Source organism: Biomphalaria glabrata, chromosome 9 (assembly GCF_947242115.1).
Source record: "Biomphalaria glabrata chromosome 9, xgBioGlab47.1, whole genome shotgun sequence".
NCBI classification, from domain to species: Eukaryota; Metazoa; Mollusca; class Gastropoda; family Planorbidae; genus Biomphalaria; species Biomphalaria glabrata.
Genome location: NC_074719.1, coordinates 5408866 through 5434685, shown reverse-complemented (window position 1 = coordinate 5434685; position 25820 = coordinate 5408866). Strand labels below are relative to the sequence as shown.

At 38.0% G+C, this 25820-nt stretch overlaps 3 protein-coding genes across 4 annotated transcripts; all 3 read left to right on the top strand.

The window, feature by feature from the left end:
* The first annotated feature begins 5408 nt into the window (after window positions 1-5408).
* LOC106052945 (phospholipase A and acyltransferase 2-like) lies at window positions 5409-14015 on the top strand. 2 transcript variants are annotated; one of them, XM_013208411.2, is made up of 5 exons: window positions 5409-5535; window positions 10451-10587; window positions 11991-12177; window positions 12897-13026; window positions 13738-14015. In XM_013208411.2, the coding sequence occupies exons 2-5, from the start codon at window positions 10473-10475 to the stop codon at window positions 13858-13860; spliced, it is 555 nt and encodes a 184-aa protein (XP_013063865.1). In that variant the 5' UTR covers window positions 5409-5535; window positions 10451-10472; the 3' UTR covers window positions 13861-14015. The 2 variants fall into 2 exon arrangements, with proteins under 2 accessions (XP_013063865.1, XP_055897413.1); XM_056041438.1 differs by lacking the exon at window positions 5409-5535 and adding an exon at window positions 10056-10096.
* Window positions 14016-15234: 1219 nt separating this feature from the next.
* Window positions 15235-25479, top strand: LOC106073848 (phospholipase A and acyltransferase 3-like). Its single transcript, XM_056041437.1, has 5 exons — window positions 15235-15381; window positions 19800-19950; window positions 22572-22752; window positions 24158-24287; window positions 25324-25479. Exons 2-5 carry the CDS (start codon window positions 19836-19838, stop codon window positions 25459-25461), a joined length of 564 nt encoding a protein of 187 aa, XP_055897412.1. The 5' UTR covers window positions 15235-15381; window positions 19800-19835; the 3' UTR covers window positions 25462-25479.
* On the top strand, window positions 16304-18087 carry LOC129928163 (histidine-rich glycoprotein-like). The gene is made up of 2 exons (XM_056041128.1): window positions 16304-16343; window positions 17216-18087. The coding sequence occupies exons 1-2, from the start codon at window positions 16304-16306 to the stop codon at window positions 18085-18087; spliced, it is 912 nt and encodes a 303-aa protein (XP_055897103.1).
* Window positions 25480-25820: the final 341 nt, after the last annotated feature.

Sequence of the window (25820 nt, the reverse complement as noted above, 5' to 3'; positions counted from 1 at the left end):
TATTAGTGATAAAGACACATTCCTTGTTCCATATGCTAGAACAAAATTTGTACAAATACTCCTTCTTCCCTAGTGCTATTAGAGCATGGAATGGGTTGCCTGAGCTAGCCAGGAAAACCAGTGACTTTGCAGAATTTAAGTCTTTGGTTAACATGCATGACTTAATGCATGATGCGTAGGACGTAATCTTCTTCTTTTTTGAAGTAACGTCTGTATTTTATAAGATAAGAAAAGATGTTTAGAGGAAAAGAAATTACATTTAACACGCTCTATTTCTATTAAGAAATAATTATAGAAACTATTTAAAAGTAACGAAATTATAGGCATTTGCTTTAAAAAATGATAGATAATATAATTAGGAAGTAAATTTAGCAATTGAATCATCAGACATTTTTTTAACTGTTGGCCCCCAAGACCACGAGACAGATCTAGCTACAATTAAAAAAAGGACTGACAATGAAAGTGAAAGTGGAATGGAGGCATGACCTAGATCCGTTTAATATTGATTTTAATTAGTGATTGGACCAAGGAAGTTATGACCACGTAATCGGGAATTTCCGTTAAAAAAAAAAAAAGTCTCTTATCGCAACCGACAGCAGCTTTCGACTAGCCCTTACTTAAAGGACATATTGATTTAGACTGTATGCAATTCAACAATCGTAAACAAATAACATCGAGTCACGCGCTTCTCTATCTCTTCTATACAAATTACAGTCTAATTTTAAACAGCAATGATTATCACGTGACAGCTTTTTTTTTTCGTTGTTTTATCAATCACGTCATCGTTCGTTTTGGTGTTAGAGTTCCATTAAGATAAAAATTTAAATGGACAGCCACTCAAAAAAAAATAAAAAAAATAATAATAATTGATACAGAGTGTCTCAATAGTGATGATAAGTTACTAACATTATAAATAAGAGTTGTGTTATCTTTCTTAAGCCTTGTGGTAGAAAATACAACAGGATCTTGAGGGTTGACCTATCAGGACCAGCCTTTATCATAGACAAAATAGTCAGCCGCCTAAGGCCTCTAATTGGTAGGGGCCTCGCACAGTATTCTAAACATTATTTTTAGAGAAGAAATAGCTACAAACTTGTGCCCAATGTTATTGTCAGAGAACACTAACCTGACATGTAAATAGATCTACATCTCCTAATTTTATTTTGATTATTTTTTTACATTTTCTAAATCATTTGAGGCTACCAAATTCATTTCGCCCAATACCTCCAATTATCTAAGGCCTGCCCTAGGCATATCTTTATTCTTTAAAACTTGAAATTTAACAAATTTTTAAAGGGGAACTCCAATGGTTTTTCAAATTTGAGTTATTGACATATTTAAATTCTGCGTAAAAAGTTGTAATAGTAAACATTTTACCATTTTTTTTTATTTAAATGCTTAGAAACATTTATATTTAATAAATTAGTTAGTAAATTCTTGACATCTCCAAAAAAACGGGGTTCATTGAGATTTTGTTTTTAGGTTAGGCATACGTCACTTCCCTCAACAATACTGAAAGGCAAACTAGATTTGACCAGTCCTATCGTTTCATTCTTACAGTAGCTGTAAGGCTTAGTGACGGCCTAGTCAGGCGCTATGGTACAGTTATATATAGATAGATAGATATAAAAACATTAGGACAACCAACTCGAGAGAAAAAAGTAACATTTTTATCCAAGCCCCTCCCTGTCCCAAGAAGTAATTAGATCGCAGGTCTGACTGATTCGAACAAGCTGGTCAGTGTAAGGCTAGTCGAGACTACGTGTAGTCAGTCATGACAAGACAACCAAGCTATGGTGTTTGCTGTGTGTTGAGTGGTCAGGCGAGAAGATTCACACTGCCGTGGTTAGTCAAGCATGTAAATCTACTTTTAATACGCATTTTTTTATTTGCTTACAAGATCTAGATCTAACTGCTTAGACGAAGATATATTTCTTTTACGAGAATGTAAACGTAACTAAATGGTTTTCCGTATAATACAGTAAGTCAATAGATTAAAATAATAGGCATGTATGACGTCACATAGAAACCCGGTGAAAGTCTGACCGTTTTGAATGCGCAATAAAATTACGTCAGAAAAATATCAATTACTAAGTTATTATTGCTAATAAAAACAAAATAATCATATATTCATTATCTGTAAATCAAAACACATATTATATCACAATTTGTCGAAACTATCGGAGTCTTTATAACTGGAAGGCTGGCCTATCTTTATTCGTTATAACTTATAGGTTGGCCTATCTTTATTCGTTATAACTTATAGGTTGGCCTATCTTAATTCTTTATTTCTTTTATTCAGACCTCACTTTATAAATCAGTTTCAATTTCATTTCTCTTCAATAATTTAAAAATTCTTATCAGAAGTCTTTCAAACAGTTTTGTTATCTACAGAGATTGTAGTTCTTTGTACTGGCATGTCTATGATTAACTTTCCGTTTATTTCTTCCTTTCTTAAAATCTATCAGTTTATAAAAACAAATGTGGGTATTATGTTGGTTTAAAGAACTCTTTCTAGCGGCACTCGAAGCGTGAAAAGCCGCTATTAGTTTTGTGTTGTCTGTCTGTCCGTACGTCTGTCACGGCGGAAGCTTCTGAGTTCATGTATACACAATCTTTCTTTGTATTCTAGTATTTTTTATCCCACGAAGCCAAAATAGTAGTTGCAATTTATTTTCTGCACTTGTTCTATTAAAAAAGTAGGTCAGGAAAAATGTGTATATGAGATAGAGTGTTGCGAAAAAGCTTAGAATATAAGAATGCTTACAGTAATAAGTGTGAACTTGATGTCCGTATACGATCACCTGATAAAGGGAAATCACCACAGAAATCCTATCCGCAATGTCCCCGATATCTGCAAGTGGTTGGAATCTAGGTTTAACTGTGTTTTTTAATATCTCAATTTTACCCCCTATTTTTAATATCTCATGTTTGTGTGTTTTTATATTCCAAGTTTAGCTATGTTTTTTTTTATCTCATGTTTACACATATTAATATTCCATGTTTAACAGTGTTTTCATCCATTGTTTAACTTTCTTATCTTATCTTATAAGATACAGACGTTACTTCAAAAAAGAAGATGATTACGTCCAACCGATAACTTAAATTCTGCCAAGTCACTGGTTTTCCTGGCTGGCTCACGCAACCCATTCCAGGCTCTAATAGCACTAGGGAAGAAGGAGCATTTGTACAAATTCGTCCTAGCATAATCTACTTAAAAAAATAGTGTTTTAAGATTTTCGATTCTTAAAAACATCCAAAGTGTTGCGTTGCTGGGTGTTTAACATCTTCGCCTTTAATGTTTTTTTCTGTAAACAATTTTAATGTTAGTTATTTTCTATCTGTTCTTTAGATTATGTAAGACTGTGTCTATTTATAGCTCCTACTTAGAAAAACACTTCACGTGATTTCTTTCATCGTTCTAATTGGTTGTTTATCAGTTCATTTGAAGTCATGCTATCAGTTGAGATATACCCAAACCATGACATTCTCCAGTGTATCTCAACCTGTGGGACTGTCCTGATGGGCCTACTTCAGAGTATCTCAAACTAAAGTATACGATGGGCCGTATAAACACGATTCAAGATTAGTGTCTCTCCACCTGTGAAAACTTATTTTAGTAACTTTGATCTTCTAGAAGCTGACGTGTGCTATTTTTTCCCTTAACCTCTTTCTTTGATTGGATACCTAAAATTAACTTGTTTACGCTGGACACTTGCACTGGTTTGACCTTGAGCTTCTAGAAGAAACTGGTCGAAATAGGTCACAGACTCGACTCGTGACACTATCCCTTAATCTGTTGGACCATTGGGGCACCACACATGATATGTTGACCGTCTTTCTCCATCCTCTCTGTCTCTTGCCTTGGATAGAATCTCTTTCAATGGCAGGCCCGTCCATTTTTTTTAATGATGTCTTCCCATCGCTTCATCTTTCAGCCTCTTCTTGTTTTTTCCTGGTACTGTTCCCTGAAGGAAGGTCTTTGCAAGCCCCAAAGACCTTGTACAAACATTAATTCCTCTTTATTAAAGGTGGAGGCGCGGCGGCAAGAAGCCGCGGTGGTTGAGTGGTAAAAAGCTTGGTTTCGAAACCGAGGGGGCCCGGGTTTGAATGCTGCTTTAGGGCGCTTGTGAGTCTACCCAGCTCTAATGGGTACCTGGCATTGATTTGGGAAAAGTAAATGCTGTTAGTCAATGTGGTGCCCTCATGACACCCTCGATAACCGTGGAAACAGAATGACCTTTACATCATCTACCACATAGATCGCAAGGTCTAAAAGGAGAGTTTCGTTTTACTTTACTGTATTAAACGTATATATATTTATGGCTTTTATAAAGCGCTACTTTCATGCTTATAGCATGCTCAGAGCGCTTTTGGCCCAATCCCATTTGTGGACTAGTGGAGGGGAGGGGTATCTAGGAGTTGGTTTTCCGTGCTGCCTTTAGGCAGCTCAGTAAACACAACTCTGCCTGAGTCGGGTGTCGAACCTCGAGCCCCCTTCTAGGTAGCCAAACCAAGCCAAGTTCAAGCGCACTTGGCCTCTCGACCACGCTTCCCACCATAGAAGAGAGCACCTGGTAGCAGGCGGCTTCAGAACGAGACCGCTGGAGATCACTTACAAAGGCCGCGGGATACACATTTGAGACAAAAAGAAAATCATCTGCTGAGGACAGACGTAGACGGCGAAAGAAAATCTAAATCGACCACTGGAAGACAATGGTTATGTCTGCGCTGGTTGTGGCAAAATATGTAGGTCACAGCTGGGGCTACGCCCCCACCCTAAATGATGCATTCCTCATTCATCTTCGGACTCAAAGACAAGCCATATTATTATTAAAGGTATCAGCCTACGTCAACAACTTCGAATTTACTAATTAAAGTTTGCCAGGAAAATATGGTTTCCAAATCTAGCAAAGTTTAATTCCGCCATCTTGTAGGTATCAACCCATATTTACAATGCTCAGAAGACTATGCCGTAGATTATTATAAATCTTAATGTAAAAAACAAACAAACAAACAAAAAGTCTATTTCACTGACAAGCTATAAACGTAATCCACTAAGGCGTTCATTCAAGACCCTATCAAAAACCTATTCAGATTTAATACCTTCTCCAGGTTAAAAGTGTAGAGTATCTGCAGTGTTAGCTGTGTTCAGTTTTCAGAACTAACGTATAGTGTTGTGTTGTTGTTTTTTTGGTATTGATTGATATGCATATATTCGCAATGTGATATCAACAACTCATTGGCTTCTTCTTATTTGATTCAAACATAATCTACGGGCTCAACTCAAATGTACATTAAATTATCTCTCGGAACCTTGTCTTTCAGCTCCTCTAGTTTGACTTAGCGGAAATGTACTTGCAGTTTCGGTACATAGACAGTTGTGCAATAGATCACATTTTTAGATAATGTAAGAATCCTAGTAATCACTATGGTAGGTAACCAAGATATATAAATAACTTGGTCATTAACAGTGTGTTGGTGCTACGTGAATCTTTCGGTTGTTAGAGACATTTTGATTCAGTGTCAACTCAGGTAAATTCGTAGACCGTTACAAGTACATTAGATGCTATAATATTCATAATAACAGTCACAATTTTCATATTAACTTCTAAAAGCAGAATGATTATATTATTGAATGTATATTATAATCGATTAGTTATGAAAGCTGTAAAAGAAAATTAAGCAGACATTTTTTGGATATTATTTTTTGAATTATTGAATAAATAATGTTTTTTCTTCAAATAGAAAAGTTGACATTAAAATTAAAACATTGGAACGCTTTGAGTAGGCCTAAACATTTAGATAACATTGTTTTTAATTTATCAGATGATTTGAAATTTAGTAGGCCTACCGATTCACTATTCATCACAAACTACCAGGTTCCTATTGTCTAAATTTAGTAGGCCTACCGATTCACTATTCATCACAAACTGCCAGGTTCCTAATGCCTAAATTTAGTAGGCCTACCGATTCACTATTCATCACAAACTGCCAGGTTCCTATTGCCTAAATTTAGTAGGCCTACCGATTCACTATTCATCACAAACTACCAGGTTTCTATTGTCTAAATTTAGTAGGCCTACCGATTCACTATTCATCACAAACTGCCAGGTTCCTATTGCCTAAATTTAGTAGGCCTACCGATTCACTATTCATAACAAACTGCCAGGTTCCTATTGCCTAACTTTAGTAGGCCTACCGATTCACTATTCATCACAAACTGCCAGGTTCCTATTATCTAAATTTAGTAGGCCTACAGATTCACTATTCATCACAAACTGCCAGGTTCCTATTGTCTAAATTTAGTAGGCCTACAGATTCACTATTCATCACAAACTGCCAGGTTCCTATTATCTAAATTTAGTAGGCCTACAGATTCACTATTCATAACAAACTGCCAGGTTCCTATTATCTAAATTTAGTAGGCCTACCGATTCACTATTCATCACAAACTGCCAGGTTCCTATTATCTAAATTTAGTAGGCCTACAGATTCACTATTCATCACAAACTGCCAGGTTCCTATTATCTAAATTTAGTAGGCCTACAGATTTACTATTCATCACAAACTGCCAGGTTCCTATTATCTAAATTTAGTAGGCCTACAGATTCACTATTCATCACAAACTGCCAGGTTCCTATTATCTAAATTTAGTAGGCCTACAGATTTACTATTCATCACAAACTGCCAGGTTCCTATTGTCTAAATTTAGTAGGCCTACCGATTCACTATTCATCACAAACTGCCAGGTTCCTATTGCCTAAATTTAGTAGGCCTACAGATTCACTATTCATCACAAACTGCCAGGTTCCTATTATCTAAATTTAGTAGGCCTACAGATTTACTATTCATCACAAACTGCCAGGTTCCTATTGTCTAAATTTAGTAGGCCTACAGATTTACTATTCATCACAAACTGCCAGGTTCCTATTGTCTAAATTTAGTAGGCCTACAGATTTACTATTCATCACAAACTGCCAGGTTCCTATTGTCTAAATTTAGTAGGCCTACAGATTTACTATTCATCACAAACTGCCAGGTTCCTATTGCAGACTGCTTTCTTGCGTACACTCCTTAGGCTTCCTTAGAGTGCAAGGATTGGTTACATCAGTGTATGAACAATAATAAAATTCCTTCGTCTCCTAGGATCACTCTGTATGTCTCTCAGAGAGCCTCGCATTCCAAGGACTCGGCGCTTCTAGTTATCCCCCGTTGCTCTTTCAAAAGTTACCGTTTGCTGGCTTTTTACAAAGCTTATAACGACTAATTCTGCATGTCCGGTAAAAAGTGTGTACACGCTATTTCTTCCACACCTCTCAGTGGCGTAGCTAGGCATTTGCCATATTATGGGTGCCCCTGCATTTTGCGTAATATTTAATATTGAATGTAAACAAATTTGAACACTAATTTGGGGGCTTCCTCTAGTGGGGGCCGGGGATTTTCAAATTCCCCCCTCCCCCCCCCACCCTAGCTACGCCACTGAAACTTATTCTCGGATCAAGTTAAAACTTGGTAACATTATTCATTAGCATAGACAAAGACATGAATCTATATTAAAAAAAGTAACCAATTAGTCAATTGATTATTGGTAATTATTTTGTTTGATCGATATCGCCGTACCACTGTCTCATAATTTAAGAAAAACTGAGATAGAAAAACAAAGAAAATATGGGAACCTAGGCTTGGAGATTAAGCGTCTATGGAAATTGTCCAAAATAACAATATACCCCATTGTTATATCAACCGAGGGGATAATAACAACTGACCTCACAGACACCTTCAAAGCCCTTAACATTTCTAGGAACATCCTCGTTGCCTGTCAGAGGGCGGTATTTCTGCAGACCTGCCACATCACCAGAAAATTCCTCAGTGGAAACTGTTAAAGGGACTACGATGAATTTTGTTTCTCTTTAGCGAAACTCGACCCTGGCAGCGCCAGAGAATGACTACTCGTTCATTTCTAACATAATAATAATAATAATAATCTTTATTGTCCGTAAGGAAATTTGTCTTACAATTTGTGCATTACATCAAACAAAACATTATAACTATATAAACAAATATACATTCACACCAGATAAAACCATAATTAACATATGAAAAGTTTATTTTAAATTGTTGCTATTTAATTATGAAATAGTCACGGGCACGATAGGGTTACCGTGTCTGTTTGTCTTTGCTATCGAAGTCTTGTATCTCTTTTGTGTTGGTAAAAGATGTTAGATATCGAAAAAGGAAATAAATAGTACATTATTAATAGATATAATTGCAAGGGCGAGTACTTCCCCTTTAGATAAGCTTTGTTGTTTTTTTTTAAAGCATTTTGAAAATATTTTGCTTGTTGAGTACACTGCCCAAAGGAAGGGATCTCGCTTCCCACTGATATCAGACAAACCAAATGGTTCACTACATTCAAGAAGAACATCACAGTTTATTTCAATTAGTCTTTTTAAACTGTCACAGCACATAGAGCCCACATTATGTGTGTTATGTTATCACAGCACCTTGAGCCCACATTATGTTTGCTAATTTATTACAGCACCTTGAGTCTACATTATATTTCTTTTGTTATCACGGCACCTTGAGCCCACATTATGTTTCTTTTGTTATCACAGCACCTTGAGCCCACATTATGTTTGCTAATTTATTACAGCACCTTGAGTCTACATTATATTTCTTTTGTTATCACGGCACCTTGAGCCCACATTATGTTTCTTTTGTTATCACAGCACCTTGAGCCCACATTATGTTTCTTTTGTTATCACAGCACCTTGAGCCTACTTTATGTTTCTTTGTTATCACAGCACTTGAGCCCACATTATGTTTCTTTTGTTATCACAGCACCTTGAGCCCACATTATGTTTCTTTTGTTATCACAGCACCTTGAGCCTACTTTATGTTTCTTTTGTTATCACAGCACTTGAGCCCACATTATGTTTGCTTTTGTTATCACAGCACCTTGAGCCTACTTTATGTTTCTTTTGTTATCACAGCACTTGAGCCCACATTATGTTTGCTTGTTACAGCACCTTGAGCCCACATTATGTTTGCTTATTACAGCACATTGAGCCTACATTATGTTTCTTTTGTTATCACAGCACCTTGAGCAAACATTATTTTTGTTAACAGCGCTATATTAATTTAAATTAATGTTGTTACTCGAGGGTGAGGTGGCTGAGCTGTTAAGCGCTTGGCTTCCGTACCGGAGGCCCCAGGTTCGAATCCTGGTGAAGACTGTGATTTTTATTTTGGGATCTTTGGGCGTCTTTGAGTCCACCAGCTAGAATGGGTTGTGCTGGCCACCTGACACCCTCGTTAACCGTGGGCCACAGAATCATCTCCCCGTATAGACTACAAGTTGTGAAAGGTTAGGGAAAGGGTAACTTTTATTTTTATTATTATTAATATTGTTTTTTATAAATAGCATAATTTAATTTAGCACTTAGGATATTGCATTCCTATGCAATAGGAATACTTAGCAATAAGCACACCATAAGCACATACTACAAGGAACAGTGTAATGAAGATAACAAAGATATAACGCTATAATTTTACAGCCTGGATGGTTCATGGTTTTGTTTGTTAGTACTGCATATTCATTTCGCAATACCCAATAACAGCGAGTGTCTTTTCTTCTTTAGTATTATTTATCGTTTTGTTTTAAGTCATTAAATTGGTCGCCATTAGAAGTTATGAAATAAAACAGAAAACATACTGATAAGTGTGTTTTCGGTGAAATTTATTTTTTGAGACAAGCCAAAAAAAAAGTTCTAGTGTATAAAGTTTTTAGTAATTTTATTTATAAATATAAAAAAACTCTTATTGTTTGTGTCTCTAGTTATCGTTTCCTAATTTTAAAACCCCGTAAATGACATCATAGGCTGTAAATTGAACACCTAATCTTGGGCGTCTCGGTGGTAACATTGGCCTCGGGATTTCCCGAAAGCATAAAAAAAAACAACAAAAAAAACATGTAACAACTCACTCTGACTTGTCATCTGTCTTTCTGGTGAAAACTTTGACCACATTATTTGTCACGCTTACATTCTCGGATTAAGTTTTTACTGTAACTAACAAAACATTAATCAAATAGGTAATTAACCAATTAGTCAATTAATTATTGATACATAATTATTTAGATTGTTATCGATGAAGAGAAAAAAAATCTATATTATTGATATAGTTGTAAATGTTGAGTTCTTCCCCTTGAATAACTTTTTTTTTTTATTGAGTGACTTACTAGGGAGTAAGTTATAAGTCATTCTGATAAGCTACTATACTTGTAACTCTTATGTTGGTGAATTTGCAAAATGCACCTAAATATGTGTCTTTTACGGTAGAAGCTTTGTCAAATAGTTTTGCTTTTTAAAGTACTGTCTTTAAAATAAGAATGTACAATTTGATATCAATTATTTCCCTTTCTCTTGTCCATTCTATTCTAATAGAGGTGACAGCCATTGGTGGTCAATATGGCGCTAACTTTTTTTGTAAAGTTACATAACCAACAAGTTCTTGACACACTGAGGGTTGGTGACCGAGTGAAATTTGATAGAGGACTCTACACACACTGGGGAATTTACGCTGGTAATTATTGCTGCGTTCCTCATTTATCTTTGGACTTGATGACAAGTTTTATTACCATTGCTGTGGACTTAACATTGTCTCTTTCTCTCTCTCTCTCTCCCTCTCTCTCTCTCTCTCTCTCTCTCACACATTTTGTTCTCTCTCGGGTCTTCCTATTTTTTTTAGTCCTTTTTATTTCTCTCTCCCCCTCTCTCTCTCTCTCTATCTCTCTATATAGTTCTCTCTTTATCTCTCTCTCTCTCCCTCTCACTCTAACTCTTTCTTTCTCTATTTCTCTGTTCGTCTCTTTTTATCTCCTTCTCTCGCTGTATCTCTATCTTTCTCTTTCTGTCTTTCTCATATCCCATCACTCTCTCTACCTCTCTCTCTTTTCTCTTTCTTTCTTTCTCCACTCTCTCCCTCGCTTTCTCTCTCCCTCTTTCTCTTTCTCCAACATAATCTCTCAATTATTTAATTAACAAATCGTCTCATTACCTAAGCAACTAAGTATCTATAATTTAATAATGCATAATTTTACAATATCTCTATTCAACTCGTATCTTCGAAGAACCGCTAACAATTTTCCTAGAAATTTAACAGTTGCTATTCATCGTTGAGAAGTAATGTTGATTAATCAGCAATAGCATTTCTTCCAATGCAGAATCCTTGACTTTGCTTAGCCTATGACACCCCTATAGTAAGTGTCTAAAAAAGACTTGTAGAACGGAATCTAAATAACAGGGCACTAAACACAGGGGCGATCACTGTGCCTTAAAGTAAAAAGTAAACAGACGTCTTTCAGACCTTGTGGTCTATAGGACAGAGGATGTGAAGCTCATCTGTTTCTATCGCTGAATGTTAATAAGGGTATCATGTGACCAGCACAACGATCAACCGCTTTATTTTCCCGAACTAATTTATGGTATCCATTACTGTTGGGTGAACTCGGGGACGTTTTAAAAAATCCTAACCTTCAAAATTTTAATCAGCACCATTCGGTTCAGAAGCGCTTTGCCACTCAGTTTCGGGCACAAAATCAATAGTAAACATCCCTTAACATAAAGAAATGCATTGTAATCAAGTTAGAGTATCATGATATTGAGAAACTGCCAATCTAACTCCCTTGTTCTCAGGTACAGGGGGGGGGGGGGGGCGCGGTGGCGCTTCTGAACCTGGTTCGATCTCGGTAAAGACCTGGATTTTGAGTTCCTAGATTTTTAGGGCGCCTCTGAGTCCACCCAACTCAAATACGTATCTGAATTAAATTGGAAAAGTAAAGGCGGTTGGTCGTTGTGCTGGCCACATAACACCCTGCTCGTTAACCGTTGGCCAAAGAAACTGAAGACCTTAACAAATCTGCCCTATATTGTAATAGTGTACAAAACTTAATTAATTTGAATATTAAATTTTATCTTCCAATGTAGGTTTCGGACAGATTATTCATCTGGCAGGCGAGGACGATGACGGCATTGGCGCTAAATTTAACAGCACTAACCTCTTCAGTATCGGAGGCAAACTGTTCGCTAAAGCGGAAGTACGAATTGAGGATTTCTGGAAAGTCGTCGGGACAGACACAGCTGAGAAAGACAATAGTCTAGATACAAAATGGAGGTATTTTTTTGGGTTTCAATTATTTTCAGCAACACTAAATGATACCCGGGCTTCAATATACTCTTTTGAGTTTCTTTTAATAAAAAATAATTTTAACCCGTGAATAGTAGTATCCCTGAAGGATGAACTACCTTTATTACGGAGCAGTCCTTTAGTTATCTTCAAACTTTACAGACTATGAATTGTGGTTGCCCATAACAACAACAACAACAACAACAAGATTTGTTTTGTTCTACACTGGGAACAATTCTAAAGATACCCCCCCTCTTTCCCAGACTGTAGCCCTTCCTTCTTACATAGTATTTCTTTATGCCGTCCGTTGAAGCAGTTAAGATTAAAACTAGTCTTTTCTTTGTCTCGTGCAGTGAAACAGTTTCAATAGTCTAATAGGGGCCCTTTTTTGTTGTTACAATTTAATCTTCTCTACTTGCTTGTAAACAATTGCATTTCCTTGCATCCACATAACCTCTAGATCTGAACTCTTGATATCTAGTCCTAATATAAAGCTGCCATTTATACACGCTCAACCGTATTGCCGTGTTATAGTCCATAAAGAACCTAAAAATCTATTCATCCTTCTTGACCCCTTCTTTACACCTTAAAAAGTCCCCCCCCCTTCCTTTCCACAAAGTAACGTTGACGATTTAATAATATGTACATTAACATATTTCATGAGTTTCATTGATATGTTTACAAATAATATTGTTGTATTTTTTTAGAGCCTTTCATCCCCAAACTATAGTGCGCAATGCCAGGGAGAAAATCGGGGAAATAGGTTACAACATTATCTCAGCTAACTGTGAACACTTTACGAACTGGTGCAGGTATGGACAATGCAAAAGTGAACAGGTACGTTTAGCTTTGATAGGTTACACTATCTATCTATCTGTCTGTCTGTCTGTCTGTCTGTCAATCTTATCTTTACTTTACGTTACTTCAAAAAAAAAAAGATGATTACGTCCTTCGCGTCATTCATCTAGTCATGCATGTTAACCAATGACTTAAATTCTGCCAAGCTCTGACTAATGGCAAACCATTACATGCTCTAATAGCACTTGGGAAGAAGGAGCATTTGTATAAATTTGTCCTAGCATAAGGGACGAGGAATTTGCCTCCGTCCGTCCGTCCGTCCATCCATCCATCCATCCATCCATCCATCCATGCAAGAATCGATCCATTCATCCATCCATACATCCATCCATGCAAGAATCGATCCATTCATCCATACATCCGAGAATGAACTGAAATAGCCCCCAATTAGAATATTTCCATTATATATTATTTTAACATTAATGTCCATTTTTAGCGGCCCCCGAAAGGGAAAAGACGCTATTAGTTTTGTGTGGAATGTCTGTCCGTTCGTCCGTCTGTCATTACCGTTTAGATCTCGTAAACTAGGTCAGGGAAATAAATTCTACATTATTGAGAATATTTTTTATTGAATTTTGTTTTATATATCTTGCTTTTTTGTGACAGAACTCTAAAAAATTGTATCATATAGCTTTAAGGCAACATCCATCTAAATTAAGTCTATTGTAAAGTTTATTTCTCTGTCGTCAGGTAGAAAATGTGCTGACCGGCGTTGCAGTGGGTGCAGGGATAGCGCTGGGTGCCTTTGCCATCTACGCTTTGTCTACACTCGCCAATGCCAAAGATGAAGAAGAAGAAGAAGAGAATTACTAAAGAGGACGCCTGACGTGAAACAGTTTTATTTAAGAACAAGCTAGACTTCTAAATCTGGACACACATATGTACTAAACATTTCTGAATTTGAAACCAAAAAATTATTGTTGTTGTTGTTATTAAAAATTAAAAGTTTTAGCGACCAAACAAAATAATTCGTTAGTATTTTTGTAACACAATTGATATTTATGAGTGTGTAATTCATCTCTTAGTGTCTCCTTGCTTAGTCAATGCGAATGTCATGTTGATCTTGCAACTTGTGTAGCACAACAGTTATTAGAAAACATCAAGTAAAACACTTGTCAGCAGACGATAGATTTACAGAATAAATAACTTGGCTGAACCAGCCGCAAAAGCAAGGGCACAATGTACACTCAAATAATAATATCACAGATATAGTTACAACTTCTTGTTCAGAATAAAGTCATAGTACTTCACAATATTCATACTCCTGCTGAAAATGTATCACATCCTTACTCTACATTCTACAAAGACCAAGTAACAACTGCCATTTGTTGGATGGCTGCCTGGTCGTGCGGTTTGCGCGCTGGACTGTCGTTCAGATTTATCGATGGTCCAGGGTTCAAACCCTGCCCGCTCCCATCCCCCGTCGGCCTGCGGGAGGTTTGGACTAGGAAGTAATTATCTTCAACTCTGAAGGAACATCCGAAACATGTAAAAAACAAAAACAAAAAAAAACAATTTTCACTTCGTGGTCAGTTTTAGACCGAGAGCTTTCCTGTGAAAAGAACACGAGTTGATCACTTCACGTCACAGTGAGTCTCAAACGAGGCTGTGACAATTTTGTGTGCCTAATAATTATATTGTGTGTTAACTAAATACCATTCATTTGTAACTGTCTCTGTCTCACCTGTCCCTTGACTTTCGTCCCAGGGGTGCTGTGACGGTCCGCGTAACCCAATCCGTTCACTTTTCCCGGGCAGCAGCTGTTCTTAGCAGGATATCAAGAGAGAGGTCGGTCCATTCTATTACGCTTTTACAGCCGGATTTTCTTTGGACGACACTTTTTCGCGCCAACTCTGCTGTTCCTTGAAGGCTGACTTTTGATAGTAAGTCATGTCTTTAAATACAAACAAAATCAGTATTTTCCTGGTATCTGATATCCAGCATTTTCCTGAAAAATAAGATGTACTGCTATATAATAAACACTCATATATATGAAACCCTTCAAACTCGATGACAAGCCTCATTATTTTGTACGCCGGATACACCATAATGCGAGCTATTTATAGTTTTTCGGCAGTGAATGAAAATCTCCAATAAGATAGTAATTGTTGATACAACTCGATATTATGGGGATTCCCCATGACTGCCATCTCTCTCACAATTGTTGCACATTTAAAAGACAGCTGTGGAATAGACTTTGATCTAGGTCATGATCTAGCTAGAACGAGAAGGGACTAGTAGATGTTCAGTATTCAAGCTGTCCCCAGAGACTTCTTTCTGTTATGATTTCATGTCCATTTCTAGCACACGAATTTACACCAGGTGTAGATCTAGGTAAATGAACAGATTTAATCTTAAGAAATGTACGTTTTAGAACTAGATCTAGATTTAGAACTAAGTTTGTTCAAAACTGTGTCATGTTCACCTCCAATTGTATTTATTAAATACAAGTATATATAGATCAGTATTGGACCCAATGGAGATTACAAAAAAAAAATACAATCTGAAAGGGTAACAAAAGGATATGCGTTTAACTCATAAATCTCCTTAAATCCCCAAGGGGAGAAGAAGAACTTATCTGGGTTACTTAAGTGCTGCAGTGTTATTGCCAGAGTTAAAGTAAGCTGACGCCCAAGGAGGTGTGCGACAAAAGTTCCCGAGACAGTACCGAGTTATTATGTTGTCACGGCGGAGGCGGCTATGATGTGATCAAGGAACAAGAGCTGCTTAACATGCAGAGAACTGTGTGACAGGGGCGGCTATGATGTGATCAAGTAACAAAGAGCTGCTTAACATGCAGAGAACTGTGTGACAGGGGCGGCTATGATGTGATCAAGTAACAAAGAGCTGCTTAACATGCAGAGAACTGTGTGACAGGGGCGGCTATGATAAGATCAAGTAACAAAGAGCTGATCAACATGCAGAGAACTGTGTGACAGGGGCGGCTATGATAAGATCAAGTAACAAAGAGCTGCTTAACATGCAGAGAACTGTGTGACAGGGGCGGCTATGATAAGATCAAGTAACAAAGAGCTGCTTAACATGCAGAGAACTGTGTGACTGAGGCGGCTATGATAAGATCAAGTCACTAGAGCTGCTCAACATGCAGAGAACTGTGTGACAGGGGCGGCTATGATAAGATCAAGTAACAAAGAGCTGATCAACATGCAGAGTACTATGTGACAGAGGCGGCTATGATGTGATCAAGTAACAAAGAGCTGATCAACATGCAGAGAACTTTTTGACTGAGGCGGCTATGATAAGATCAAGTAACAAAGAGCTGATCAACATGCAGAGTACTATGTGACAGGGGCGGCTATGATGTGATCAAGTAACAAAGAGCTGCTTATTATGCAGAGAACTTTATGACTGAGGCAAGTCCTGGACTTGTCAACTGTTGTGTGTGAGTTTCCTCCTTATCATCTCGTCAGCATGTTCTATTGAGTGAAAAAAAAAAGTTGTTTACATTAGCTTCTTTTCTTTGAGTCGCTTGGGTTCATAATAATATTTTAAGTTCTATCAATTGAGAAAGGAAAAAGTCGGAAGCAGTTTTTTTACAAATGTCACAGGACACATGTTTGAGACCTAAGGAAACAAAACCCTGACTAAAAATTGCAGTGTGACATTAATATTGACAGGTCACAACTGGGTCATTTTAAACATTGTATTTATCTGTTATATTATCTCTAATAATTTAATTACAAGCACAGAAGTTTCAAATAGAACTACAAAAGTACTAGCACGAATAGAAGACTGATAGATGACTGATAGATGACTGTGGTGACACGGTTACTGTGTCTGGTCAACTGTGACACACGGTCAAGTGTTGGGTATCGGAGAGTTAGGGGACTTGGGGGAAGTGACGAGTGTGTAAACAAGAAGAGAGGAAGTCAGCTAGTGAAGTTGGGTATCTGTATATAACGTTGCCGTGTATACATGTTATGTTGAAATGTTCCACAATTAAAAAGCACTTTAAAGGTAAAAAGACTGATAGATGACTTATAGAAAACTGATAGATGACTTATAGAAGACTGATAGATGACTTATAGAAGACTGATAGATGACTGATAGATGACCGACACAACATAGTAAGAACAACATTGAGAAACACGTGAATCGACACCTTCGATATAGGTCAGGCGTAAACACACTGAACATCTTACTCCAGAACACACTGAACATCTTACTCCAGAACACACTGAACATCTTACTCCAGAACACACTGAACATCTTACTCCAGAACACACTGAACATCTTACTCCAGAACACACTGAACATCTTACTCCAGAACACACTGAACATCTTACTCAAGAACACACTGAACATCTTACTCCAGAACACACTGAACATCTTACTCAAGAACACACTGAACATCTTACTCCAGAACACACTGAACATCTTACTCCAGAACACACTGAACATCTTACTCCAGAACACACTGAACATCTTACTCCAGAACACACTGAACATCTTACTCCAGAACACACTGAACATCTTACTCCAGAACACACTGAACATCTTACTCCAGAACACACTGAACATCTTACTCAAGAACACACTGAACATCTTACTCCAGAACACACTGAACATCTTACTCCAGAACACACTGAACATCTTACTCCAGAACACACTGAACATCTTACTCCAGAACACACTGAACATCTTACTCCAGAACACACTGAACATCTTACTCCAGAACACACTGAACATCTTACTCCAGAACACACTGAACATCTTACTCCAGAACACACTGAACATCTTACTCCAGAACACACTGAACATCTTACTCCAGAACACACTGAACATCTTACTCCAGAACACACTGAACATCTTACTCAAGAACACACTGAACATCTTACTCAAGAACACACTGAACATCTTACTCCAGAACACACTGAACATCTTACTCCAGAACACACTGAACATCTTACTCCAGAACACACTGAACATCTTACTCCAGAACACACTGAACATCTTACTCCAGAACACACTGAACATCTTACTCCAGAACACACTGAACATCACATCTTTAATCATTAATCTTCTTAATGAGAGAACGGCGTATAGTTAGTATTCATATTGTATCGCATGTGACGGACAGTAGGCTATAACATGTTTGTATAGTTTGGCTATCAAAGATGTAGGCCTACTTTTAGCCGACATAAGACCTGTGATGTGTAAGCAGCACATCAGAGATATAAGATAAGAGATACAAGACAAGTGTCATTAGACATAAGAATTTGTTAATTTTGTTGAATAAATAATTTTACAATAAATAATTTAAACATCTCTATACATGATGACATTTATTTTGAAGCAGACTGTATCTCTAAAGTAGCCCCATTCAAAGAAATCAGCCCGTGTAGAGACAAAAAAAGGGGAGGGGTGTGTTATAGTGTAAAATATTATTTTTTTTTCTTGTACTCAATGCACTAATGGTGCCAATGGACCTCATTCACCAATGGTAAACAAACAACTTTTAGTCACGTGATAATATTGATAAAGCCTCATTCACCAATGGTAAACAAACAACTTTTAGTCACGTGATAATATTGATAAAACAACGGGGAAAAAACTGTCACGTGATAGCCATTGTGTATTAAAAGTAGATCGTAATTTGTATAGAAGAGATACAGAATCTCGTGGCTGAATGTTGTTTGTTAACGATTGGTGAATGAGGTCACTTCCGAATTTTGTTTTTCTTCTCTCAACTAGAATGTAATTTATTTTCAACATGTACACTATTCAAGGGCAATATAAACGTGTTATTGACGTAGTAGGTTAGCAGAAAAGTGTATGAAGTTTTTGCAAGAATTAAGACTACCTGTGTGTAGTCGCTGAATGAACTCATTATGTTGTGTCTGTAGTATTTATGTGTATGTTTCTGTTGTGTTGTCTTTATATGAGAAAAGATTCCTTGTAATCACAACTAATTTCCTTAAGGATCAATAAAGCTGTCTTAGTCTTAGTCTAAAATATTACTTTGTGTTAAAATCGTGTTTTGTTTTGTGAGCGGGCGTGATGGTCTAGTTAATTATTCCACCAGTAGTTCGTGAAACACCTAGTCATGTCTCGCAAAACACCAGGGTTCCTCGGAACAGAGCTTGGGAAACACTGATTTAGAGTTCTGGAGACCAGGGATAGACACAAAGGGTTCCTCGGAACAGAGCTTGGGAAACACTGATTTAGATTTCTGGAGACCAGGGATAGACACAAAGGATTCCTCGGAACAGAGCTTGGGAAACACTGATTTAGAGTTCTGGAGACCAGGGATAGACACAAAGGGTTCCTCGGAACAGGGCTTGGGAAACACTGATTTAGAGTTCTGGAGACCAGGGATAGACACAAAGGATTCCTCGGAACAGAGCTTGGGAAACACTGATTTAGAGTTCTGGAGACCAGGGATAGACACAAAGGATTCCTCGGAACAGGGCTTGGGAAACACTGATTTAGAGTTCTGGAGACCAGGGATAGACACAAAGGATTCCTCGGAACAGGGCTTGGGAAACACTGATTTAGAGTTCTGGAGACCAGGGATAGACACAAAGGATTCCTCGGAACAGGGCTTGGGAAACACTGATTTAGAGTTCTGGAGACCAGGGCTAGACACAAAGGGTTTGTTCTTGAGCTTGTTTAACGTTGGCCATTGAGACCTACAAGCGTTACAAAATGTTCGCAAGATTTGAAAAGGGAATTTTTTTTTGGTACTTATTTCTTTTGTCTAATAGAAGCCTAACTTTTTTTTTTTTCAGTTCTTGTGTAACATCAGACAGTCTTTGGTGATCATTATGGCATCAGTGGCAAATCATTATGAACACAACACACAAGTTCTCAATACATTAAACGTCGGTGATAGAGTGAAGTTCTCAAGGGGAGTGTACAAGCACTGGGCCATTTATTTTGGTACAAAGCTTTGTAGAGTTACTTTCTCTTTTTTATCTAGCCATAAATAACTCCTCTGGTTCTCTCCTACCAAAAACCGGTCTCTAGCCATTTCATCTCTCCAGTTTTTTTACTTCTATATATATTGCTCTCTTTTTTCGTTCTCTCTCTCTTTTTTGCTCTACCTTCTCCTCTCATTCTCATTTTCTCTCCTTTTTTCTATCGTTTTAAAACCGTCTCTCTATCTCTTTATCTTTCTTTCGTTTTCTCTCTTTTGTCTCTCTCTCTCTCTCTCACTCTTAACTAAGTTTGTGTTTTTGGTTGTAAACTTTCCGTCAGACATGAAGATTATTACTTCTCTTGCCAAACCTCTTGCCGGGCTGCAGGGGGTGGTGGTGACAGGGTTTGAACCAGAACAATCGCAGTCCTGGCACACACAACTCTCTCTCTCCTTTTGTCTGTCTGTATCTCTATTTTACGCAAGATCTCTACAATCTTTGATATTCTACAATGGCTTTACTTTTATGAACTATTTTCCTTTATTAACTTGCATGCTCCTCCTGCTTCTCTAAGGCTTGCAAAGAGTATGGCCTAACCATTAGCACAAAGAAAACTAATGTTATGGGACCAACTGCTACAGCACCACCATCCATCCTCATTGACGATAACAAGCTAGATGCCGTAAACGAATCTGCTACCTTAGGTCTACAATCCAAGGTGACCAGTCACTAGAAGAGAAGGTAAAAAAACGCACAGGGAAGGCCGCATCAACCTTCGCTAGACTCCGACCAAGAGTTTGGGAAAACCAGACGCTCTCCACAGAGACCAAAATGGAGGTCTACAAGGCATGCGTTCTTAGCACGCTACTATACGGCAGTGAGTCGTGGACTACCTACACAAAGCAAGAGAGGAAACTAAACTCATTCCAATTGCGCTGCCTTCGAAGGATCTTAAGAATAACATAGAAAGAAAAAGTGTGTAATACTGAGATCCTCGCGAGAACGGGCCTTCCCAGCATCTTTACGGTCCTCTGGAAACGCCGCCTGCGCTGGCTCGGACATGTTCGCCGGATGGAGAACAATCGCTTCCCAAAAATCATTCTGTACGGACAACTTGCGTCTGGCTCAAGAAAAACTGGTCGCCCCCACCTCCATTACGTTGAGTGATAAAAAGGGACTTATAATCAGTGAACATTGATACTGACCATTGGGGAGACATAGCCTTAGACCGCACTAGTTGGAGAGAGACGGTGACCAAGAAAGCTATGGACAGCGAGAAAACATGGGCCTCAGCTCTTGAAGAAAAGCGTGCCACACGGAAATTGGCCAGCTCCTCTACCACCAAAGGGAAAGCCACCTTAACATGCAATATAGGGCCCCACAACCACATGAAAAAAGTTTTCGAGATGAACCATAGTCATTCTACAACTGAAGGAGGCCAATGAGTAATGTTCCTCTACAAATTTTATTTATTTCCATATATTTTTTAAGATTTTTTGTGGGTATATTTGTTTAATGAAGGCTTCATTTTATTTATCTTGAGTAAGATTTGAGGAGTGGTGGTTCAGGGCTAGAGTGCTTGGCCTTCTAAACGAGAGGTCTCAATTTCGAATCTTGGTGATGACTGTGATTTTTAATTAATTTAAAACGCCCCTGAGTCTACCCAAATCTACTGGGTACCTGAACGCTGCTGTTCTTTGTTTTGAACTGACGACGCCCTTGTTAACCATAAGACATAGAAACAGATGACCTTTACATCATCTGCTCTGTAGAACGCATGGGTAACTTTACTTTTTTATTTACTTTTTTATTTACTTTTTTAGTTTTGACAATTTGCTAAAAACTGTGCCATACAAGGAAGCTATAATATTGTTATAACTCTGCCATGCGCACCGCCATCCAGGCCAGTACAGTGGGGCGCACTGTTATAGAATAGACTGGAAAGGATGTGAACATTAGAGGAGGAGAACGATTTCCGCCCAAGTCGAGAGCCAATATGGAGAGACTTTGCCTAAGATAGATGTTGTTTTGTGTACCTGCGATGTCGTGTAAATAAACGTCTATGTCTCGTTGAGTTGCCTCACTTAAGTTATTCATCATCATCACTCCTTTGAGTTCCTCATGGAACATAGGGCCTCGACAAAAACACGCCACTCTCCACGGTCTCTTGCTAGCTTTTTGATGGTGTCCCAGCTCTTCCCGGTCTTCTCTGCTTCTTCGAGTACACTACGTCGCCATGTTATTTTTGGTCTTCCTCTGCGTCTCTGGGGGTTCCACTCTAAGGCCTGCATAGCTCTCGAGAGGCCAAGTGCGCTTGAACTTGGCTTGGCTTGACTACCTAGAAGGGGGCTCGAGGTTCGACACCCGACTCGGGCAGAGTTGTGTTTACTGAGCGCCTAAAGGCAGCATGGAAAACCAACTCATAGATACCCCCTCCCCCCCACCGGTCCACAAATGAGATTGGACCAAAAGCGCTCTGAGCATGCTATAAGCATGAAAGTGGCGCTATATAAAAGCTATAACAATAATAATTACAATATCATAATTTAGAAAAAAAATGTGAAAAAGTAAAACTTGACAACTACAAATTACTGTAGGCATGTTATTTTTTAAAATAACATAAAACTTTATCTTCCCGCCCAGGCTTTGGTCAGATTGTCCATATGGCAGGCGAAGACAATGATGGTATGGGTTCCACTAGCATACATTTCTTCAGCATTGGAGGTCAACGCTACAGCAAAGCTGAAATTCGCATCGATGATTTCTGGAAGGTCGCAGGGAACGACAAAGCTGACATAGACAATAGTGCCGATTCAACGTGGAAGTAAGTTTGTTCAGAAAATATATATGCAAGTGAAGTTGACTAGTAAAGCACTTAGACATTTGGTTCGTTTGTATAGAACCTATGTGCTAATTATGAAGTTATCCATCTTTACTTTCATGAGGCTATGATATTAACTACTGTTTAAAGTTTTATTAAACTCTATAAAAATATAGCTTTTATACTTGTGGACCAGTGGGGGGAGGGGATATCTAGGAGAATGTTCTTTCGTGCTGCCTTCAGGCGCTCAGTAAACACAACTCTGCTCGAATTTGGTGACGAACCTCCAGTCCCCTCCATAGGTAGCCAAGCCAAGCCAAGTTCAAGCGTATTTAGCCACTCGCCACGCGTTTCTCTAAACTTTAACGTTTCAGCTAAAGCAAACAAAAGTTTATGTACACTATTTAACACAATAACAATCATTTAAAATAATTAACAAAAATTTTGATCTAAAAGGCAGATAGCGTAAATGTCATCTTTTTCAATTGTCAACGGTTTACGAGGGTGTCAAGTGGCCAGCACAAAGCTCCTCAGCTAAACTCAGGTTGGGTTGACTAAGGTGCGTCCTAAAAAAATCCCGAAATTCAAAATCCCGGTCTTCACCAACATTTGAACAGGGAACCTCTCGTTCGGTTTTACACCTGCTATGGTTTGGTCTCACTATGTATCCAAAGTTTGGACATGATTGCTATACAGCAGAAGGGCCCCCATCCTGGAAAAAATTCTTTTATAATCATATTGGTACCTTCCAATTTATTGAGAGGTCCTCTCAGAGAGGACTGTCAGTCAAATAAGATAATTCCTATGAGAAACTGCATGGCGGCGGTTTTTTTTCGGGGGTAGGGGGCTGAGGCAGTGCCTCTTTTGAATCCCCGCCCCTGAGACCAGAACATGAAATGCTTAATTTCCAGAGCTCTTTGGGCACGTGAGTTATCTACCTTTCTGCTGGGGCTCCACGTTAGAGTTACGGGAGCCGGAACTCCCTGATTGTCTTTAACCAGTAGGTCTGTCTAGTTTAGTTTAAACTTATCTTACCTAAGCTAAAATGGGTCTGTCTAATTTAGTTTAAACTTATCTTACCTAAACTAATATGGGTCTGTGTAGTTTAGTTTAAACTTATCTTACCTAAACTAAAATGGGTCTGTGTAGTTTAGTTTAAACTTATCTTACCTAAACTAAAATGGGTCTGTGTAGTTTAGTTTAAACTTATCTTACCTAAACTAAAATGGGTCTGTGTAGTTTAGTTTAAACTTATCTTACCTAAACTAAAATGGGTCTGTGTAGTTTAGTTTAAACTTATCTTACCTAAACTAAAATGGGTCTGTGTAGTTTAGTTTAAACTTATCTTACCTAGACAAAAATGGCTCTTAAGTAAGATTACTGTTAGGATTTATATTGTCATTCCTAGAGCCCTCGATCCTAACGTGATAGTAGCGAAAGCTACAAGCAGACTTGGAAAAATCAAATACAACATCTTCTTTTCCAATTGTGAGCACTTCGCTAACTGGTGCCGATATGGGAAACGTATCAGTGATCAGGTAACTTGGAAACAGAAAAAAACATTTATATGTAAATAGGTTAAAACTAGAATGAATAGCTGAGTGATACAGACCACGTGATTACCGAACTGAGGAGGCTTGGGTTCGTGCATGGGGATCGAGTTACAGCATTCGTGCCATTACAGCTACGCTCGATTATTGTATTGGGGTGTATGGGGTATCTAGGAGGGGTAGCACCTCTAGTGGACAGGCAGTCGTACCCTCTTTTTGAGGGTAGCTTGGCTCACTCTTGGTCCCCACTCGGTACCCAACTCTCACCTGTTTAGGGTATCTGACGTATTACTTAAAGTACAATGAATACACTTGTGCAAAGTTTCAACTTGATCCGAGAATGGGAAGTGGCCTATTTAGTTTACTATATTGAACATTAAGTAAAAATGATTTTTTTTAAAGAAATTATATAACTTGTATAGTATCTAGTCTAGGACGTCGTGGAGACTGAATAGTCAAGCGCTTGGTGCACGGAGTCTCGGGATCGAATGTCGTGGAAGACCGGAATTTAAACCTTCGTCCTTGTTAGGGAACCACTGAGTCCAGCAAACTCTAATGGGTGCCTGAGTTGGGGGAAGAGAAGGTGGTGGGTCGCTGTGCTGGCCACATGACATCCTCAATACATTATCTGCCATACATACCGCAAGGTCTGAAAAGGGTTCTTTACTTTAACTCTTTCTCTCGTAACTTATTTCTTTCGTTCTGATAGTATTATTCGTTTTGCTCATTTGTATTTCACTATCCTGATATGATATAAACTTCAATAACTTTTTTGTTAGTTATCAGAAAATGTTATATTTGGTATTGAATTATAGGAGAATGCATGCTTTGTTTTTTTACACAACACAAATTAAAGTTTATAAATCCAAAAACCAATTTAGTTTTGTGAGTCAAATCAACGTTGGCATCGTCAACTAGGAGAGAAGGGGTTAAATCCAGTTTAGAACTATGTTAAGCATGAAACGATGGTCTAACTTAGTTGACAAATATATCAACACATTTTTTTGTCTTCTACTTTAACCAGGTGAACGGGACACTAATTCTAGGGGCGCTGGGCGCCTTCGCCAGCCAGTCGTTCACAGCAGGAGCACTGTTAGTTGCTTTCTTCATCTACAACGTCGTGAAGTCTGACGACAAAATGGAGGAACAAGAAAGACATTAAACATTCATTGATTCTTAATTTTGTTTTGGCTATGGGTCCATCCAAAATTATATGTTAGCATTTTTTTAATTTAACTGATTTTCTGCATTGTGGGCAGACTTTTCAATAGACTGGATGGCATAGCAGGTCGTAGGTCGAATATCTATGTTGTCTGATGTTAAATAGTTTTAAAAATGTTAATGATTTTATTGATTATACTATATACTTTTATTGCTAACATCAACCAGCCGTATTGTTATTGAATTGTGATGTGCTAATTTGGGCGTAGAAGGGAGATAATAAACATGATAAATTATATATTTAACGACATACAATGTTGGAATAAACATGGGAACTTAATTGTAAGATGAAAACGCTTC

Bases quoted from the DNA above. Each gene is read 5' to 3' on its own strand.
- LOC129928163 (XM_056041128.1), top strand. From the start codon at position 16,304: ATGATAAGATCAAGTAACAAAGAGCTGATCAACATGCAGA. The intron at 16,344-17,215 runs GTACTATGTGAC...ATCTTACTCCAG, and splicing joins AGAGCTGATCAACATGCAGA to AACACACTGAACATCTTACT.
- LOC106052945 (XM_013208411.2), top strand. From the start codon at position 10,473: ATGGCGCTAACTTTTTTTGTAAAGTTACATAACCAACAAGTTCTTGAC. The intron at 10,588-11,990 runs GTAATTATTGCT...CTTCCAATGTAG, and splicing joins ACACTGGGGAATTTACGCTG to GTTTCGGACAGATTATTCAT. The intron at 12,178-12,896 runs GTATTTTTTTGG...GTATTTTTTTAG, and splicing joins AGTCTAGATACAAAATGGAG to AGCCTTTCATCCCCAAACTA.
- LOC106073848 (XM_056041437.1), top strand. From the start codon at position 19,836: ATGGCATCAGTGGCAAATCATTATGAACACAACACACAAGTTCTCAAT. The intron at 19,951-22,571 runs GTACAAAGCTTT...CTTCCCGCCCAG, and splicing joins GCACTGGGCCATTTATTTTG to GCTTTGGTCAGATTGTCCAT. The intron at 22,753-24,157 runs GTAAGTTTGTTC...TGTCATTCCTAG, and splicing joins AGTGCCGATTCAACGTGGAA to AGCCCTCGATCCTAACGTGA.